Source organism: Apium graveolens, chromosome 4 (assembly GCF_009905375.1).
Source record: "Apium graveolens cultivar Ventura chromosome 4, ASM990537v1, whole genome shotgun sequence".
NCBI classification, from domain to species: domain Eukaryota; kingdom Viridiplantae; phylum Streptophyta; class Magnoliopsida; order Apiales; family Apiaceae; genus Apium; species Apium graveolens.
In genome coordinates, this window is record NC_133650.1 from 127084375 (window position 1) to 127104620 (window position 20246).

A 20246-nucleotide genomic window follows, 5' to 3' on the forward strand; every position below is an offset into this window, starting at 1 on the left:
AGAAGCACAAAGAAGGCACTATTGGTTTGAGTTATCCTATGTTGGCGAAGAACAACTACACGTCGTGGTCACTGAAGCTAAAAGTCTATATGCAAGCACAAGGAGTGTGGGATGCTATAGACCCAGATGACCCAAAGGTAGCTGTAGAAGCAAGGATGGATAAAATAGCATTAGCTACTATCTACCAGAGCATACCAGAGGAGGTATTGCTATCCATTGCTGAGAAGACATCCGCCAAGGAGGCCTGGGATGCGATCAAGACAATGTGCATAGGCGCTGACCGTGTACAAAAGGCGAAAGTACAGACGTTAAAGACGGAGTTTGAGACGATGAGCATGAGGGAAACGGACCAGCTTGACGACTTTTGTATGAAGTTGTATGGTATAGTAACAAATATCCGTGTTCTAGGAGAAAAGATGGAGGAATCCAACGTCGTGAAGAAATTGCTTCGTGCAGTTCCTTCAAGATATTTGCAGATTGCTTCAACCATAGAGCAATTTGGAAATATGGAAGAGATGACGGTAGATGAGGTGGTGGGTCGACTGAAGGCCCATGATGAAAGGTTGCGTGGACAGGCAGAAAACACTGGAGGTCAACTTTTGTTAACTCAGGAGGAGTGGCAGAAAAGATCGAATAAGGGTGGCCTTGAAAAGTATCGTTCTGGAGTTGGGAGTCGTGGTAAAGGAAAAGGTTTTGCCAAAAGCCACAGTACAGACAAAGGAAAACAGGGCCAAGCCGAAGATGGAGGTCGTGAAAATGGCTCAAGACGTGATAGGAGTAAGCTGAAATGCTATAATTGTGGCATTTACGGTCATTACGCATCAGAATGCAGAAAACCAAGGCGAGAAAAAGAGAAAAAACAAGAGGCAAATTTGACACAGATAGTTGATGACGAGCCAGCACTTCTGTTGTCTGAAAAGAATACAAGTGACGGTGAGCTTGTCTTACTAAACGAGGGAGGAGTTGTTCCTAAGCTAAGTGCAGATGGTGACAAAAAAATACAGAGCAACTTGTGGTATCTTGATAACGGGGCAAGCAACCATATGACTGGGGATCGATCTAAATTCAAGGAACTAGATGGAAATGTAGCTGGGCAGGTTCGTTTCGGAGATGGATCAACAGTCAGCATAAAGGGAAAGGGATCGATAGTTTTTAAATGCAAGAATGGAGAACAGAGGTTGTTGAAAGAGGTATATTTTATCCCAACTCTTTGTAGTAATATCATATCTTTGGGTCAACTGTCAGAAGAGGGGAACAAAGTAATTATGAAAGCTGAATTCTTGTGGGTTTACGACACGTCTGGAAAGCTGGTGATGAAGGTACGTCGATCTCCAAACAGACTCTATAAAATAATTATTGAGGATACAGGAGGTGTTTGCTTGTTGTCAAGAGCTGAGGAAACAACTCGGTTGTGGCACACCAGACTGGGCCACGTTAATTTTAAGGCTATGTCAATTATGTCAGAAAATGATATGGTGTATGGTTTGCCAAAAATGGTACAACCAAAAGATGTGTGCCAGGGTTGTCTGGTATCTAAACAGACCAGAAAATCATTTCCTTCAAAAACGACGTTCACTGCAAGCAAAATTCTGGAGCTCATCCATGGTGACTTGTGTGGTCCCATTTCACCGCCAACACCAGGTGGCTGTCACTACTTCATGCTACTAGTTGATGATTTCAGTAGAGTTATGTGGGTGTACATGTTGAAAACAAAGGATGAGGCTCTGGATTCTTTCAGAAAGTTCAAAGCTCTGGTTGAAAATGGTCGTGAAGAAAAAATAAAAATTTTGAGGACAGACAGAGGTGGGGAGTTTTGCTCAGCAAAATTTAATGAATTTTGTGATGAAGCAGGCATCATGAGACATCTCACGGCACCATATTCCCCGCAGCAAAATGGGGTGGTTGAACGTCGGAATAGAACCGTGGTTGAGATGGCAAGAAGCTTGTTGAAAGAAAGGGAAATGCCATCAAAATTTTGGGGTGAAGCAGTAAGGCACGCTGTTTACTTGTTGAACCGGCTACCAACTAGAGCTCTAACTGGAAAAACACCCTACGAGGCTTGGTCAGGTAACAAACCAAACATTGATCATGTTAAAATTTTTGGGTGTATGTCACATATGAAAATTCCTGCTGTTTATGTTAAGAAGTTGGATGACCGGAGTAAGCCGGTTGTGAACCTCGGTAAAGAACCAGGGTCCAAGGCATATCGTTTATTTGATCCAAAATCAGGGAGAATCCATGTAAGCAGGGATGTCATATTTGAGGAATCGAAAGGATGGCCATGGAATGACACAGAGATGGGTAAGGGTGTTGTAGCACCTACATTTTCTGTGATCAACATTAGCACAGGGGTGACAGAAACTAGTGAGCTTGAGCTGGAATCCCAATCACCTTCATTTCAGTCGACTCCATACACTCCTGAGAATTCTCGACTGTTAGAGTCCTCACAGTCAGTTGAACAAACAAGCAGAGCAACAGATTCATCACAAAGCATTGAACCGAGAAGATTCAGGTTGTTGGGAGAAATTTATGATGAAACAGAAGAGATAGAATTGCCTGATGATTTACTTCTGCTAAGTGTGGAAGAGCCCTCAAACTACCATGAAGCAGCCAAAGAAAAGGAGTGGAAAATTGCAATGAATCAAGAGATAGAATCGATAGAAAAAAATCAGACTTGGAGGCTAACAGAACTACCAGTTGGAAAAAGGGCGATTGGGCTAAAGTGGGTTTTCAAAGTAAAGAAAAATACTGAAGGAGAAGTCATCAAGTACAAAGCCCGTCTCGTAGCAAAAGGTTATGTACAAAAACAAGGGGTTGACTATGAAGAAGTTTTTGCCCCGGTTACTCGGTTGGAGACAGTCCGGTTGATCTTGGCTCTTGCAGCTAAAAATGGATGGGAAGTCCACCATTTAGATGTAAAATCCGCCTTCCTTAATGGCGATTTACAAGAGGAGGTATATGTTTTTCAGCCTGAAGGTTTCGAAAAACCTGGTGAGGAACATAAAGTGTACAGGCTTATGAAAGCTCTCTACGGACTGTGTCAGGCGCCAAGGGCATGGTATGCTCGCTTAAGGAGATGTCTTGAAGGACTGGGTTTTACTAAATGTCAACACGAGCATGCGGTTTATACACGTAGAGAAGGATATGAGTCTCTGATAGTGGGTGTCTACGTGGATGATTTAATAATTACTGGGACAAGGCTGTCGAATATAGGAAAATTTAAAGAGCAGATGGCTAAAGAGTTTGACATGTCTGATTTAGGCAAGTTGTCATACTACCTGGGTATTGAGGTCGAGCAAGGAAAGGACTACATAGAACTGAAGCAGGCTGCGTATGCGAGAAAATTATTGGAGAAAGCTGGGATGTCTGAGTGTAACTCTGTGAAATATCCTATGGAGCCTAAAATCCAGTTGCACAAGGACGAGAAAGGAAAGGCTGTGAACCCAACTGATTATAAAAGCCTTGTGGGTAGTCTCAGATATTTGGTGCACACACGCCCAGATATTTCATTTTCAGTTGGTGTTGTTAGCAGATACATGGAAAGACCCACTATCCTCCACTTGAATGCAGTGAAACGTATAATGCGATACGTATGTGGAACTTTGGACTTCGGACTGGTTTACTTGAGAGGTAAAGGGAATTACCTGTTAGCTGGTTTTTCGGACAGTGATTTAGCTGGTAACTTGGATGACAGAAAGAGCACAGGTGGGTTAGCATTTTATCTGAATGAAAGTTTAAAATCCTGGGTGTCACAGAAACAAAAATGCGTAGCTTTATCTTCGTGTGAAGCCGAGTTTATGGCTGCAACTGCTGCAGCATGTCAAGACATATGGTTGCGTAAAGTTCTAAATCAAATCTCGGATGCATACATTGGACCTGTGGAACTGTACGTTGACAATAAATCTGCAATTGATCTGTCAAAGAATCCAGTATTTCATGGACGCAGCAAACATATTGATATTCGTTATCACTTTATTAGAGATTGTGTTGAGCGTGGAGAAGTGATCCTGAAGCATGTTCGAACAGAGGAGCAGAAGGCTGATATTTTAACCAAAGCCATGTCGAAGGTGAAGTTCGAGCAGATGAGAGCGTTACTGGGAGTTAAAGATTTAGTCAAGAAAAGTCTTTGATTAAGGAGGTGAATGTTGGGCTTTTAATCAAGACTGTTGGGCTATCAAGACTGCTGGGCTTGTTTTATTTTAATTGCTGAATAAATAATAGATAGATTTATCAGATATAGTCGTGTGACTTAGTCATGCACGTAGTTGAGTAGTTTTAGGAAGCGTTTGAATTAGTAGCAGTACTGGAGTAATAGTAGGAACGTTTTCAGTTTTTTTCTGCACCACCTTCCTGGTTGGTTTCTATTATTTATGTATTGCAGTTTCTTTTAGTAATACAACAACGCAACTTTCTTTTCTCAGTTTTATATCTCAAACACTTTACATAAGTCTGTCTGTATAAAGATTGCAGACAATAAGTTCATGTCATGCTGCGAACATGATTATATATTTAAACACCAAATTTGTTAAGTCGAAAAGTAAATCAAAGTTTTGACGTATGGTTTGCTAGTGTAGCATCAGTCTGTACACAAATTATGCACCTAATCGGCGCATTAAGAAATTGTACAATTTTTATAAAAATAATTTTCTTAAAGCTGGAAAAAACCAGGAGCTTGGCCATTGGTATAAGATGCGGCTGGGTGACTTGGTATAAGGTTGAGTTGAGGTGAAAAAGAAATGCCCAGCAAAATGAGTGACTAAACAAAGAAAGTGAAAGTAAGTTTGCAAGGAGAATATGATAAGGGGGTATACAATACGCACATTGTGGCCGACATGAAGGCGGAGATGGGACACGGGGGAGGTTGGGAACATATGGACCATGGACCCTGGGTCCAAAATTTGATGGGCTAAGTTAGCTCTTCATCCTCCCCATGGTATGTTCTAAACCCTTCACGATTTCCTGTCGGCAATTGCCCTTGCTCTCCCCCCCTAATTAACCTTTCCTCTCTCTCTCTCTCTCTCTGTTTTAATTTTGCTTTCTTAATTTTTGTTTTTGCTTCCCAATTTGTTTTACTCATCATCTTTAATTTGCATGATCTTAATACGCGCTATTGTTTTCATTTTATGCATGACAATTTAGTAGTTTTTTGCCAAAAAAAAAGAGAGAAGAAGACACGTAAATGTAAAAAAAGAAGCAAAAGAATAGGAGAAAGATATGTAAACAAGTAAGACAAGCAGTAAAATGATGATGGAATAGGAATGAGAACAAGAGAATAGAAACTACTGTAGAATGATTTGGACAACGCGGCCTGATTTAGTAGTAGAATGAGTGTTCTCCAGTATTGTGTAGGTCAAGCGCGTGTGTTGTTCGTTCACCAAGATTAATGTATTTCATAGTTTAATCATGTCACTAATAAGCAATACTATAATGGCTCTAAACATATATATCCGAGATTAATCGTTTACACTCATGCTGAGTTGGCATAATTCTGCTATATATACCCCATCTTTACCAACACATTTCATCACAACAAAAATCATTCAAATATCTCTCTCCCCCCTACACTTTTCTCCTTCTACCCAACACTAGAAATCTCCCCCCCCCCTCTCTCTCTCTGCAATATTTGTGGTTCACATATTTATTGAGAAAAATATTAAACCACAAAAAAATGAAGATGCTAGCAAAGAAAGCCATGTGTAACTCTCACGGCCAAGATTCTTCGTATTTCCTAGGATGGCAAGAGTACGAGAAGAATCCTTATGATGAAACCCGAAATCCCAATGGAATCATTCAAATGGGTCTTGCCGAGAATCAGCTCTCATTTGATCTCCTTGAGTCTTGGCTCAAAGCCAACCCAGACGCAGCCAGCTTCAAGAGAGACGGAGACTCCATTTTCAGAGAACTCGCTTTATTTCAGGATTACCATGGTCTTCCCGCTTTCAAAAATGTAAGCAATTCACTATTTAGTGTTTTACTACTATAGCAACTGGGTTCAAAATTTAACTAGAAATACAAACATTTAGTATGTATTAAGTACTAATTGTTCTCTTACCCTCAATTTGTTACAGGCATTAGTCGATTTCATGTCCGAAATTAGAGGAAACAAAGTTACTTTTAATCCAAACAACCTAGTTCTTACTGCTGGTGCAACCTCGGCTAACGAGACACTCATGTTCTGCTTGGCTGAACCGGGCGACGCGTTCCTGCTTCCCACCCCCTACTATCCTGGGTATGCACGACACCCCTTGCCTTTAATTTTTATTTGCAAATTGCAACTACCCTATGGACACATGTTCCTTAAGCATCAAGCAAGTTGCTAATTATTTTTTTTTTTAAATATTATGCAGATTTGATAGAGATCTCAAGTGGAGAACTGGAGTTGAGATTGTACCCATACATTGCACTAGCTCCAATGGCTTCGAAATCACTGAATCGGCTTTAGAAGAGGCCTATAAGCAAGCACATAAACTGGACCTCAGAGTAAAAGGAGTCTTGGTTACCAACCCTTCGAATCCACTAGGCACAACATTGACCCTCAAGGAGCTCAACCTCCTTGTTGACTTCATTCAAGCCAAACGCATTCACTTAATCAGCGACGAAATCTATTCAGGTACTGTTTTTGATTCACCAGGTTTCATTAGCATCATGGAGGTACTAAAAAACAGAAACTTGACCAATACTGAAGTGTGGGAAAGAATTCACATTGTGTACAGCCTTTCCAAAGATCTCGGTCTACCGGGTTTTCGAGTTGGAGCAATTTACTCTAACGATGACATGGTTGTATCAGCAGCCACAAAAATGTCAAGCTTTGGATTGGTTTCGTCACAAACTCAATATCTTCTCTCTGCTATGCTATCTGACAAAGAGTTCACACAAAACTACATTTCCGAAAATCAAAAGAGACTTAAGCAACGACACGATATGATGGTCTCGGGTCTTCTAGAAGCCGGAATCAGCTGCCTAAAGAGCAACGCAAGCTTGTTCTGTTGGGTGGACATGAGACATCTCTTGAGCTCCAACACCTTTGAGGCAGAAATGGAACTTTGGAAGGATATTGTTTACAACGTTGGATTAAATATATCACCTGGATCATCTTGTCATTGCACCGAACCTGGCTGGTTTCGTGTGTGCTTTGCAAATATGTCAGAGGAAACACTAAACCTAGCAATCCAACGCATCAAAATCTTCGCTGAAGCTACCATCAAGACAATCAACGAAAACAAGAGTCAAGAACAATCAAACAAGAATTCTAAAAGAAAATCATTCACCAAGTGGGTTTTTCGTTTATCGTTTGGCCGGGAAACCAGCGAACGATAGTCGGCGTGCATGCACAATATCTACTTTTAATTTTTTTTTTATCTCATCAAGATATGATTGAGTTACATTCTTTTGTAATTTATGTATACGTACATACAGAGAGTTCACTCAATCCTTGTGGATTAGCAGTGGCATCTAGTTAATTACCTTGTATACCTACAATTGTTTTCTTACCATATTTTAATCACTTTTCTACAAGCTTATAATTTCTATAGCTAGTCTCTGTCGAGCTACATGCAAAGCTTAGTATCAATTCTTAAATTCTTCGTTTAGTTTGGATAATCCGATGTATATTTTCATAACTAATCCATTGTTCATCAAAATTAGAAATTTATTTCCTCCAACTTTTACAATTATATGTAAATAAAAAACTGCTCTCAAATCACATTGCTTAAGGTATTTCATGTCATTTTATCTACATTCCCTCTGAGTACTGTGTAAATGCCATTAATTATTATCAATATCTGCTTGAAAATTTCGCAGGTGAAAGTATAAATTTTTAATAGTGCATGCAATTATAATTTTCATGAAGGATTACTTAATAATCATCTCCATAAAAAGGCGTATTAATTGAATATAATATATATATAGAGAAAAGTTATATATATATATATATAGGGTCAGATTCAGTGAATAACTTATTTATTAAAATAACTAAATAACTAATTTTGATAGGTACGCGTATATATAACATAACAGTACAAGTTCTTCACGCATAAACAATTCAGACTCAATAATGATGTTTACACCTAACTTTTTACATCATTTACTAATTTTGTTGTTCCCTCTATCTTTTATTTTGTACTTTTTATAAATTTTTTATACGTGTTTTTATTATTATTTTTCAATATTTTTGTATATGTGCTCTATAATTAAGTTTATTTATATTCTTATTAATGTTATGTTCTCTAATTATTATAACACATTAGATTATATTTGAACACAGTATGCATTGTGGTCTACTATTTTTTATATTATTTACTTTTTCTACTCCAAAATTTTATATATTTAGCATGTATTATTGTATGTCCAGTAAAATTTATACATTTTCTCTAACTATTTTGCATGTATACTGTATTTTATTTTTTATTATTAAGTGTCTGTTAATTTTTTATTTGTGTACATTTTCTTTAAAGTTGTTTAAAATATTGTAATTTAATATATTAAAATTTGTATGACATACGTATAATATATATCTTTTTTTTTGAATTAAATTTATTAAAATTTAAACTTAAAATATATATATATATATTGAATTTAAAGAATGTTTTTTCACTAAAATTATATTTGAAAAGAAAATTAATCTAAAAAAGTGTTAAGCATGTCACATTGTTTTTTAAAATTTTTGGTTAATGTTATACTTGTAATTTCAGAAATTAGGAATTTAATAATAATAATGTTGATCATAATATGTTTTAAAAAGATAAGTTAGATTAGAATATATAAAAAGAAGAAGAAAAAAAAATTAAAATATAACATGTACACATGAAAAGTAAATATGTAATGTGCATATTTTTTTTCTTCTCTATATATAGGGGATAATTAAGTTATCTTGGTAGTTTGGCATGTAGAAACCGGATTGGAGGCGGGGATCGGGAGTATACGCAGGTGGGAGGTGAGACATGCATGTTGCCGACGAGAACTTTGGCCGGTTTCTTTGTTAAAAATTGAAGTGATTTGTCAACTTGACTCTTGTAAGCATTTAACTTGTTTTGACTATCTACATATATGTTGATCCTCTTAGCCGAACATGAAGCAACAATTTAGGTTCATATAATTTTAACATTGTCATAATCACGGAAGTCAAAAGCATAAATGCATGTATTTTTTTATATTAGGGTTTCGGAATGATGCAATTTGGTGTGACCGTTGGAGTAATATATGCTCTTAGAATGATCGTTTGCCCTATTTCATTGGTCAAAATGAAGTATAAGGTCATTTACAAACATAAAGTATAAATTACAGTTTGATCAATCGTGAGCAAGTACGCAAAAATTAGGGTAGAGTTTCTTCTAAGTAAACGTATGTTAAGGTCGCAAGAGGCCGGTTTCAAAGTATAACTTACAATGTCAAATAAAGGTAAATTATTGATAATTTTAAAGTAAAAAAAATTAAATTTTTACAAATTTAGCTATTAAATAATTAAAATTAGTCCATATGGACGAAGTTACCGGGGACGTCTAGTAAAATGTTACGCACTCCTAATAAAATGCTATTTATAAAGAGAGGTTGGTATGAATGATTATGTACGAGACATAATGTTAGTTTATGTTTATAGTATCACCGTAATTTTGAATAATAATATTATTTATTGGTATTCTTATTAGCTTTCAGTAGCTAGATTATACTAGATTAAAACCCGTGCGATGCACGGGTTTCGTTAATATCTAGATTTTTATTTTATTTTATATGATTTTATTGAAATTCTAATATAAATAATTAAATATGTAAATTAATAATAATATAATTATAATTTGATTGTGTATAACTTTAAGTTAAATCAAATAGTATAGTATAAAATAGTATATGGTTGATGAAATTTGAACCACTAACCTTATTTATAAATAATAATTAAATGTTTGATATTGGTGGGGTTCAAACCTCTGAACTTGTGAACTTGGTTAGTATATTTTTTTATAAATATTAATATAAACGTTTGTTATTGGCAGGATTCGAAACTAGAAATTTATTTTTAATTTTATAAATAATAATATAAATATTTGTTGTTGGCGGGATTCGAACCAGTAAACTTGGTTGGTGTATTTTTTTTAGTATTCGGATCTAACAGTTATGATCATTTGGTTAAGAGATATGACGGTCATGATCGAAAGGGATAACAAAAAATAGGGTTAACCAAACTACAAATTATACCCCTGTTTGGTTATTACAGTTTAGTATAGATTGAGCGGGATTTCATCTTATTATTACTTTCTCTCTGCTGTTAAATTCTATACATCACTTTTTGGCACGCTTTTTATAATCATTTAAGGTATAATTTCATAATATATTTTTTTTGAATAAAGGTTTTATGTTAAAACTTTTATTAAAAAAATTAGGGAAAATATTGTGAAACTATATTTTATGAAAACCACAAAATACGTATAAATAGTGCATATATATATGTCGTTGGAACGGATGGAGTAGCTTTTAATATTTAAATTATTATACGCGGGGCTCCATCTGCGAAAAACAACTATTAAATACATAATGACAAAAGTTCCACAGCCATAGTTGATTCTGGGCTGCTGGTTGCTGGTGAACCAGCAAGGGATCCGCAATGATTCATTCCGGAAGCCACGTGGACTTCCGCAATGATTCATTGCGGAAGCCACGTATACTTCCGCAATGATTCATTGCGGAAGTTATTTCCTTCTTTAATTATTTTAAAATAAATAAATATATCATCCTTGTATTATATTTAAATTTTGTTGTCAATATTAAATAATTTAATTATAATAAAATTAAGTATTTCATAAATTAAGTAAAAATATGTATTACTGAATAATAAAATTATAATTTAAATATAATAATATTTATTTTATATTTATTACTATTAAATTATTTCGAGAAACGTTTATCCGAGAAGGTTTCTGATTCGTAAACTCATGAGACTAAGAGTTTATGAATCAAAAATCATGACGGGTACACGTTTCTCAAAATAATGTATAATAGTAATAATTAAATGAGTAATATTTAATAAAAATTATTAACATTGTATTATTTAATGAAATATATTTTTACTAAATTTATAAAATACTTTTCGAAAGATATAAATGTGAACATAAGAAGCCCACTTTATAAATATTTAATTTATTATATTTGAATATATATATATATATTCATATTTATATTTCAAATTTAAATGTACAAAATTTTTTATTTTGAAAAAAATGATAGAATTTACACTCAAAGTACTTTATTCGTGGTTATGATGTGTTAAAATATTTTGATACATAATTGTATATTATTTTCTTCTAACCGGACTTTATATCATAAATAAATTATTCTAAAATTAATATTATATTTGTTAATTTTTTTTAGTGTACTTATTTTACCAAAAATAGAAGGTCTAATCAACAATATTTATGTTCAAATTTTTTTATAAAATGATATCAAAAATTTATATAAAATCAACAAGGGATATCAAATTTATAATGAATTTTAAAATTTTAAAATTTTTTTTTGGGACACAAAAATATTTATTTAGAGAAAAAGAAAAAAAAATAACTGCTTCCGCAATGATTCATTGCGGAAGGAGAGAATTTTTTTTCAAAAATTCGCGCGTCAGTAGTGCGTTGGTTGGTTGAAAAATTGACTACTCCTTCCGCAATGATTTATTGCGGAAGTATTAAAGGCAACTTCACCTACCTCCTTCCGCAATGAATCATTGCGGAACTAGCATTAAATGTATTCTTACCAACCTACTTTTTTGAATTTTCAAATATATATTACTTAAAAAATTTATAAAAAATGAAAAATAATATAAATTTGGTCAAAAAAATTACAGTGCTTATTTTCTAAAAAAATAATTTGTACATTATTTTTCTGGAATTTTTTGAAAATATTTTTTATTTTCTATTTTTTCATTACTTACTCTAATTTTCATATTATTGCGGAAGGAGCATTAAATGTCTTCTTACCAACCTACTTTTTCGAATTTTCAAATATAAATTACTTAAAAAATTTATAAAAAATTAAAAATAATATAAATTTGGTCAAAAAAATTACACTGCTAATTTTCTAAAAAAATAATTTGTACATTATTTTTCTGGAATTTTTTGAAAATATTTTTTATTTTTTATTTTTTCAGTACTTACTCTAATTTTCATATTTAAATTACTTCAAAAATCATTAAAAATTAAAATTAATATAAATTTAGTCAAAAAAAATTACAATATTTTTTTCTCAAAGTTTTTATTTTCCTACAATTTTCCTGAAATTTTTTTAAAATATTTTATTTTCTTTTTTTATCACTTAATTCAAATTTTCAAGTTTAATTACTTTAAAAAATTATAAAAAAATAAAAATAATATAAATTTACTTGTGAAAGGAGAAGAATAAGAAATTTTGTCTATTTTAATCGCTTGAAATTATATCGGTTATATCTATTTTTGAGTTTTAATCAAATAAAAATTGTTAATTAAATAAAATAAAATTTATCTGTTTTCGTTATTCATTGCGGAAGGACCTTCCGCAATGATTATTACGGAAGGGGTTGGGGAAGAGGACCTATACATAATGGTATAAAGAAGCATTATTTTGTTGCGATAGTTTATGTCCTCTATATATTGGTAGACTGCCTAACTATATTTTTTGTGCGTATATATGCTTATAATACCGATTATATAAAATAGTATATGATCTCCATGATATGCGGCTAATAGCTTTTGCAATCCTACATGATCCTTGCATGTGAGGTTAGAGCTTCCACACAACTTTTTCTTTGATTTATGAATATATAAATGACATTACTAAAGTTCTGTTTTGTTAAGTTCATAATCCTATAAACAGTGGGCATTTCGGTCGAATTTTATATTTTTGTTTGACTGTATCCATGTGCTTAAAACCTACCTTGATTTTTGCAACTACTAATAGTGAAATGGCAAGCCTTTTATAAATGTAGCTGTTAATAACGCTAGGAAATATTTTGTAGAAAATTAATATAGAAAAAAGCCCTTATTTCTTGTAACGAGATACCAGTTTTTAAAGTTGATGAAAATCAAATTATGTTTATTAGAGCATCTTGGATGATTATTGGCTACAATGATTGGATACATAATTTAAAATATTAATTATCTAAATTTTACTAATCAGCAAGAGATTGTATTTCAGCGGAATTAACTATATTAATTGGGTATATTTTAAAAATAGTATATTGTTATTATTTCTGTTTATTATAAATAAAATATTTTATTTCAACATGATAACAACTGATTTGACATATCGGAGGTTTAACATATATGACCAACATTATGTAACTGGCTAATATTTTAGCTGATTTTGTAACATTGGAGCGCATAATATTTTCATAATCTCTATAATAATATAATAATATATGTGAAATGCCACATGAAATTTTAACCAATGATTTTGTAACATTTGAGATACTCTTAGATAGTTTAATAATAAGTTCTTTTTCTCGGTGACCTCAAATTTGAAATTCATTTCTTGCTCGTCAGAGATCGATTTATTGAAAATAAATAAATTTGTTAGCTTATGAATTATATATATATTAAAAAAAAGAGCGGAAAGTTGCAGAAGGACCAGCATTTATCCAGCTACTTATGCCTATTTTATAAATAATACAAACTTACAGTTGTTAAATTGTATCATATCTACACAGAGATTGTCGATATCTTTTGTGGTGTTCCATCTTTGTTTCTTCTGAGGACTCTTACCGAATGTGGTCCTGAGCTGGCTGCCCAAAGCTAAGGAAATTAAATATGGAGAGAAAACAAGGAAATATAATCTAAATATGCCGAATCAAATTGGAGCTTTGCTCGCCCCAATGTAGCAACGATTTGCTTGAGAAAATAAGGTAAAAAGAAGAAATCTAGGACATAAAATCAAACTAATTAAAGTCAACAGACATGGAACTAACAAAATGGCTTTACTAGGAGACACAGAAGACAAATTTTAGACATGATTAGAATCCCTTTTTTGTATTGTTTCTTGACAAACATTGGACACTTACCACAAAATATCACTTTAAGTAGGCAACTTTACTACCCTAATCACACGCTTAATTCGACAATAACTAAGGCCAAATGCAAAGACATACTACTTAATCAGTGCTTTCAGTTACATGGTCAATTCTAGTTGGTAAGAACATAGATAATATGTCATTTCGGGCGTATTTTAAATGTCTTAGATATTGACTAGAAAATTTAACGGAGGAAAAGTAACCGAGTAAAGCCCCAACATGATATTCAATATCATGTACTCTTCGAAAGTCTCCGTCAAATCATGTGCTAATAACATAAATCACCAAACTGATAACAACATAAATATATTTAAATACCGGAGGTGGGAAAATTCAAAACCGAGATTACTGTCTAAAGGGAGTTCGGATAGTATCGAAGATCGTAGTCCGTGTGATAATCAATACTAGTTTCTCTAAAATCATAAGGTGATATTGGAAAATCTCAAACATAATCATATACTTTTCAATCATAAGAAGTAATTAGTGATGATAAGATGTCATGGGGAGGGGATGTCATGTGGGTTTCACATGAACAAGTCCACAGAAGCACATGGAAGCAAGGGAACAGAGAACCCCTGGACAATTAAAGCAATGGAATGGGGTTAGAGAATTTAGGGTTTCTTTCCATTCTCTAGCCCGTGCTTCAATTGATGGGCATCATGGTATGCTATTTCTTTCCTGATGTTTACCGTGAGCAAGACAAGGTTGGCCAAAAGAACATGACACGTAAATAGATACTTCAGTATTATGTAAACAACATATACACATACTTTCACATTAACACCACTACCCCACGTCCCATACATTGTCTTTACTATAGCTAGGCTATAGCAACATCTTCAGGTCACGGTCTATGACAATGGGTGATAATACTGATTAATTTTTGTTGTTTCAAAAATTTAATGTGGATGATTAAGTTATTGCAATGGTAGATATCGCCATAAACTTTGGTGATTTTTGTTTGTAAGTGTTCAAGTTGTAATGAGTATGATATTTGATCATTTCAGTAAAATTTTACAAGAAGTCAGGTTTCCACATTTACGTTTCAAGCTAAAATTTTAATTTAACGAGAGATAACAAACTTTTGGATGAATTTGTTTAGCTTGGCTCCATTCATAAAAGAAAACATTGGCTCCATTCATAAAAGAAAACAAAACTAGGACTTTTTAGATGTTAAAATTCAATGGGCTCAATAGATACTTGAAATTTGAACAAAGTAAGTTAATTATTATGTTCAATTTAGTTCGAAGGCAAAGAGTTCGAACAATATATACTGTTGTTTTTAAAAAAATTAATTTCAGGTGAGACGTAGACCTAGTTAAAATGTGGCTGTACCTGAAAAACGGCGAAATTTATGAAACATGAAACTGAGATCCGATACGAGATCTGAATTATTTAATCTGACAAATATCTGAAAATTAATTTTAACTTCTCCGAAAATTATCCAAACCAAGTTTTTTTTTTTGCTTAACTGTGAATGATCCGAAATACTAGATTTAGTTATAATTTGGAACCAATTAAAATTTATTAATATATTTTTATAACCGAATATGACCCGAAATAAGTAAAATTCATACTTAAAATAATTTAATGATAATATAATTATTTAATCATTATCTTGTAAAAATATATTATATTATATTAAAAATATTACATTTTATATGATTTTTTTTAAAGTATCACAAATTGCAAAAATGAAAAGTTATGATCTAAAATTTTCGAACCGAATTTTATCCGATCTTAATTTAAATTTCATCAAATTTTCATCGAAATTGAATCCGAACCGAAACATCCAAACAGAGTGTATAAATTGGACAACCGGAATACCGGACATTCGATTTAAGTTTCTAAAATTAAACCACAGTGTATAAACTGTAGGCCAACCGCTTAGCAAAAAGAAATTGAAGGCCAGGCCAATTCAAACAAAAATTTACTTCGGACCTTAAATATTATTTAGGGTCGTGAATGAACAGAATTGTTCGTTAAACTCATTCGTTTCGTTCAAGTTCGAGCTCAATAAACTCTTCCGATAAATTTATTGAACTCGAGTTCAAACAACGTTTCTTGTCCGATAATATTAACGAACCGAAACGAACCAACTTTTAAGGTGTTCGGCTCGTGTTCGGTTCGAGTTCGGTTCGTTCGTTAAACTCGACTTCGGTTCAAAAAAAAATATATTTATAATATTATATGCATAAATAATATATGTATTATTAATGCCAAAAAACTAGAAAAAAGTCTAAAAAATAAATGATTCAATTATGTCTTTATGATTTTCAGATAATTCGAAAATCATATTGTCCTCTCTTATTAGAAATATTAAATACATGATAAAATGATGGAAAAAGATTGGAAGGTGCATCTTTAGCATTTGGCTGTAGAATCTTCTTCGCGTGACGGTGTCCCTGAATCTAAATACTATTTATCTAATGTAACGAGGAAATATCATAACTGAACAATCGGATACAAATATTTCCTCAATTTTTCGATTCCTTTTGCGAATTGTGTATGGTTTTGCTATAGAATAAGCAGTTACATTATAGTATGTCTGGTTATATATATTTCTTTAGCTCATCACGTTATAATCAACATAATTGAAAATCATTATGAGAATTATTGAGCAATATAAAAGAATACTAAATTATGGAGGCTCAAAAAAATTAACAAGCACTAACAACATATATAACTATTAACCTATAATCTATATATAAGATTGTATGAACAAAATTTTAGTTGACTGCCAAATCATGTTTCAATGGAGGTAGAGAACATATATAAACAGGGGCGCACGCAGAAATCAGACAGAGGGGACCAAAAATTTACAAAACACTTGTTAAGATTTTTGTTTAGTCCATTTCGACCATAAAATAAGAACTCGTTTCAAAAATATTCTTAAGATGTAGTTCTTTTAAACTTGAAATGCACATTTTGATCTGTAAACTTTTATCTTTCCTAAAATTGGACTAAGACTCATGGGTTAGGAAGGATCATATGAGCAATATCAGTATCCTAAAATTTGTTAAAATCCAAAATATATGATACCAGTAAATATTTATAAATCAGCTTGGGGGCCATGGTCACCCATAGTCCTGTACATAATTTGGAATTAAATGTTCAATCACAGGTTTTCCCTACTTGTTCTTGAAAGTATCATGCAGGGTTCAATATAATATAATATATGTAGTTGTTACAATTAAATCTTGTTATTAATTGAAAAAGAATCTAATATACTAATGAAACCATTGCCTTAATTTCTCTGCGTTGTTTGACCTGATCTGATGATTATATTCTCGATCTATTAAACAAGTTTCAGTTGGGATATAAGGAGAAACCAAATATGTAATCTCAACCTATAATTGAGGAAGAGCTGAGCTTTAAAAATCGGACTTAAAGATTTTTTAATAATGAATAGACTGATCCAACATGCGAATTATTACATCTTTTAGTAAGCAAGTAGTCTAGCTCATTTTAAAAAAAAAACTGTCAATACACTTTTCAAGGGTTATTAAGCCTTTTGGGGCTTGGGCAGGATTTGTTGGCAATTAATTAGATCATGAGCGAATGCTAGTTTGGACTAAGGGGCTGTCACTACTGGGCCTTTAAACGTATGTCACTTGAAGTTGGTCCATTAGGACTCAAATGGGTTTCTTATAACCATTAAGACCACCAAATGCCAACAACTAGAAACTCATTCTTGAAATTTATCAAAAATTAGGAAGTAGGCAAACAAGAACGACAACTAAATAGGGTTCTGCTAACTACAGATAATGATTACTCTGATAATATTAATTCTTGTAGGCGTAGAAAATTTCTCTATCTTAACATCTCAAAATCATATTTTTAACAATTTATTGAAAATTTAACCATACTGATAAAAATATTATGCAAAAATAAGTTGGTGTACAACATTTTAATATTTTTACCTATGGAGAATACTATCATTTTAATATTATATTTTATATATTATATATAATATGAATGTAATGGCCAAGATTATGCATGTTATTTAATTAAAAATTGCATCATATATAAAATCATTTTTCATGCAATATATCATATTCATTAATTTTTGCGTAGTCTTTCAATCCGTATAGTTGGATATTCGAAAAAATTGTTAAAAATATGAATTTTAAAAATGGTTTGGTGGAGAAAGTTGCCAACCCGCGAGGTAGATTCTCTTTATCCAACAGTAATTAAGATTTCAAAGTTAATGAACATTAACACAGATTGCATTCAATTGGGTGCATATCTATTATACTACTTCCCAGTCCCAGTGTTACAGATTTCGGAAATCGGAACTATTCGGTTGAGATACCGATTTACGATTTATTGGACGATTTTTATAAAATCGGATGATTTATCGGCGATTTATCGGGAATCGGTCAAATCGGACAAATATTTTTGACCGATTTTTGAGCAATTTATCGGCGATTTTTGAAAAATCGGCCGATTTCTATAACAGAGAGCTACTTCCTATTAGGCCCTATTCTAAAAAAACCCCACAATTATTAAATATATATAGGTGTTGTAGTATGTAATAACTTTCATGCACTTTTAATATACTTTACTATGTATTTATTTGTATTGGACTATTTCTGTGATATATTTTCAATAAACATTTTCTTATATAAAATATTTTGTACGCGTGTCTGTTCACTTTTATATGGCCTCTAATATTTTATTTAGCATAGTGACTCCAAAATATTTGAAACAGAAATTGCTGCTATTAGCCATGATGTAATACTGAATAATATATGTAGTTTTTAGAATTAAATTAGCTGCAAATCTAATATACTACTAATGAAACCATTGCCTTAATTTCTCTGTGTTCGACCTAATCTGATGATTATATTCTCGATCTATTAAACAAAGTTTAGTTGGGATTTAACTAGAAACCAAATATGTAATCTCTGGTCTCTACCAATAATTGAGTAACATATAAGATTTGAAAATCAAAATTAGAATTTTTTTGAGTAAAATGCAGGTTATGTACCTCAATTTTGCAAATGATACAAGGTGTATAACACAACTTCGATTATTAGAACGTGTATCCGGAATTTGGAGCTAAGTGCAGAATATATACTTCCGCTATGTGCAATATTAGGGCTATTAACTATTGATAAAGGGGTAAAAGTGAATGTGTACAACGATAATAAGTGAATGCATAAAAACACACACAATACACAAACGAAAGCTCACATTATGTACTTCTCTCCAAACTTCAGATAGATAATCAAAACTGAGGTGCACATTTTACACAATTTGCAAAGTTTAGGTTATCTTACTCTCTTTTTTAATAATGAAAAACTGATCCCAAAATTATAAATATTTTAAAATAATAATATGACGTGATAAATTAAAATTCTAAATATTAATAAGAACCGGTGATTTAAACTATCTCTTTATATAATAGTTCCTACTGCCTGTTTTACACAGTAAAATTGAACTATAATTTTTTCCTCTTCAAGTTCATACATATTACATCCTATGCCACACCATTCCGGATTTGGGCCTATTGAAGGAAGAAAATCTGGTATAACTGAAAGAAGCCACACCAATACAAAATAGCAAGGTTTCCTCGTGAAGTTTTGTAAGTTGTCTTGGTTTCTGAGCTGAAAGTTTTGAATTTCAAAGTGAAAGTTTCCACCTCCTATGGGTTTTGAAACTTAATTTCTTCTACAGAAGCTTAACACTCCTTCCACCAGTTATGGTAAGTATTTTGTTTTTTATTTGTATTGTGCGCATAGGTTATGTATTGATCTTCAGAGTACACTAACAGGCTAATGGAGAAGAAAAAGCTTGGCATCTTTTTAGTTCTGAGGATTTGATTACTGGTTATAATCGTCAAAAGAAAATAATCCCGAAAAAGAAATACCACAAAGATATAAAAAAAAGGCATTCCGCTCTGTGATATAACGCAATAATTTGCAGCCGATGGAGAAAGGCAAGATGAAAACGAATATTGTAGGTTCGTACCTTTACCACCGCAAAACTTCAATTTACGTCCGCTATAAGTTTGTATTAGTACATAATTTGTAAAAAAAAATTGTCTTTTTATGTTTAGAGAGTGCTCAGGCACCCTCTTTTGTAGGTATGAATGATCCCCAGTATCATTGTCGCACTCCTCTTTTCAATATTTCGAACGTAATCCATTCAATGCTACCTAACTCCTTATGTGGAGGTTAGTAAGCATAAGTTTTTTAATTTACAAAAATTGTTTAATCAT

General features: G+C 32.5%; 1 protein-coding gene across 1 annotated transcript; it reads left to right on the top strand.

Moving 5' to 3' along the window:
* Window positions 1–5535: 5535 nt before the first annotated feature.
* On the top strand, window positions 5536–7515 carry LOC141719601 (1-aminocyclopropane-1-carboxylate synthase 3-like). The gene is made up of 3 exons (XM_074521981.1): window positions 5536–5947; window positions 6069–6229; window positions 6348–7515. The coding sequence occupies exons 1-3, from the start codon at window positions 5669–5671 to the stop codon at window positions 7315–7317; spliced, it is 1410 nt and encodes a 469-aa protein (XP_074378082.1). The 5' UTR covers window positions 5536–5668; the 3' UTR covers window positions 7318–7515.
* Window positions 7516–20246: the final 12731 nt, after the last annotated feature.

What these genes read in the sequence shown, in the direction of transcription:
- LOC141719601 (XM_074521981.1), top strand. Translation starts at nt 5,669, where the DNA reads ATGAAGATGCTAGCAAAGAAAGCCATGTGTAACTCTCACGGCCAAGAT. An exon ending in GTCTTCCCGCTTTCAAAAAT is followed by an intron (nt 5,948 to 6,068) that starts GTAAGCAATTCA and finishes AATTTGTTACAG; the next exon opens with GCATTAGTCGATTTCATGTC. An exon ending in CCCACCCCCTACTATCCTGG is followed by an intron (nt 6,230 to 6,347) that starts GTATGCACGACA and finishes AATATTATGCAG; the next exon opens with ATTTGATAGAGATCTCAAGT.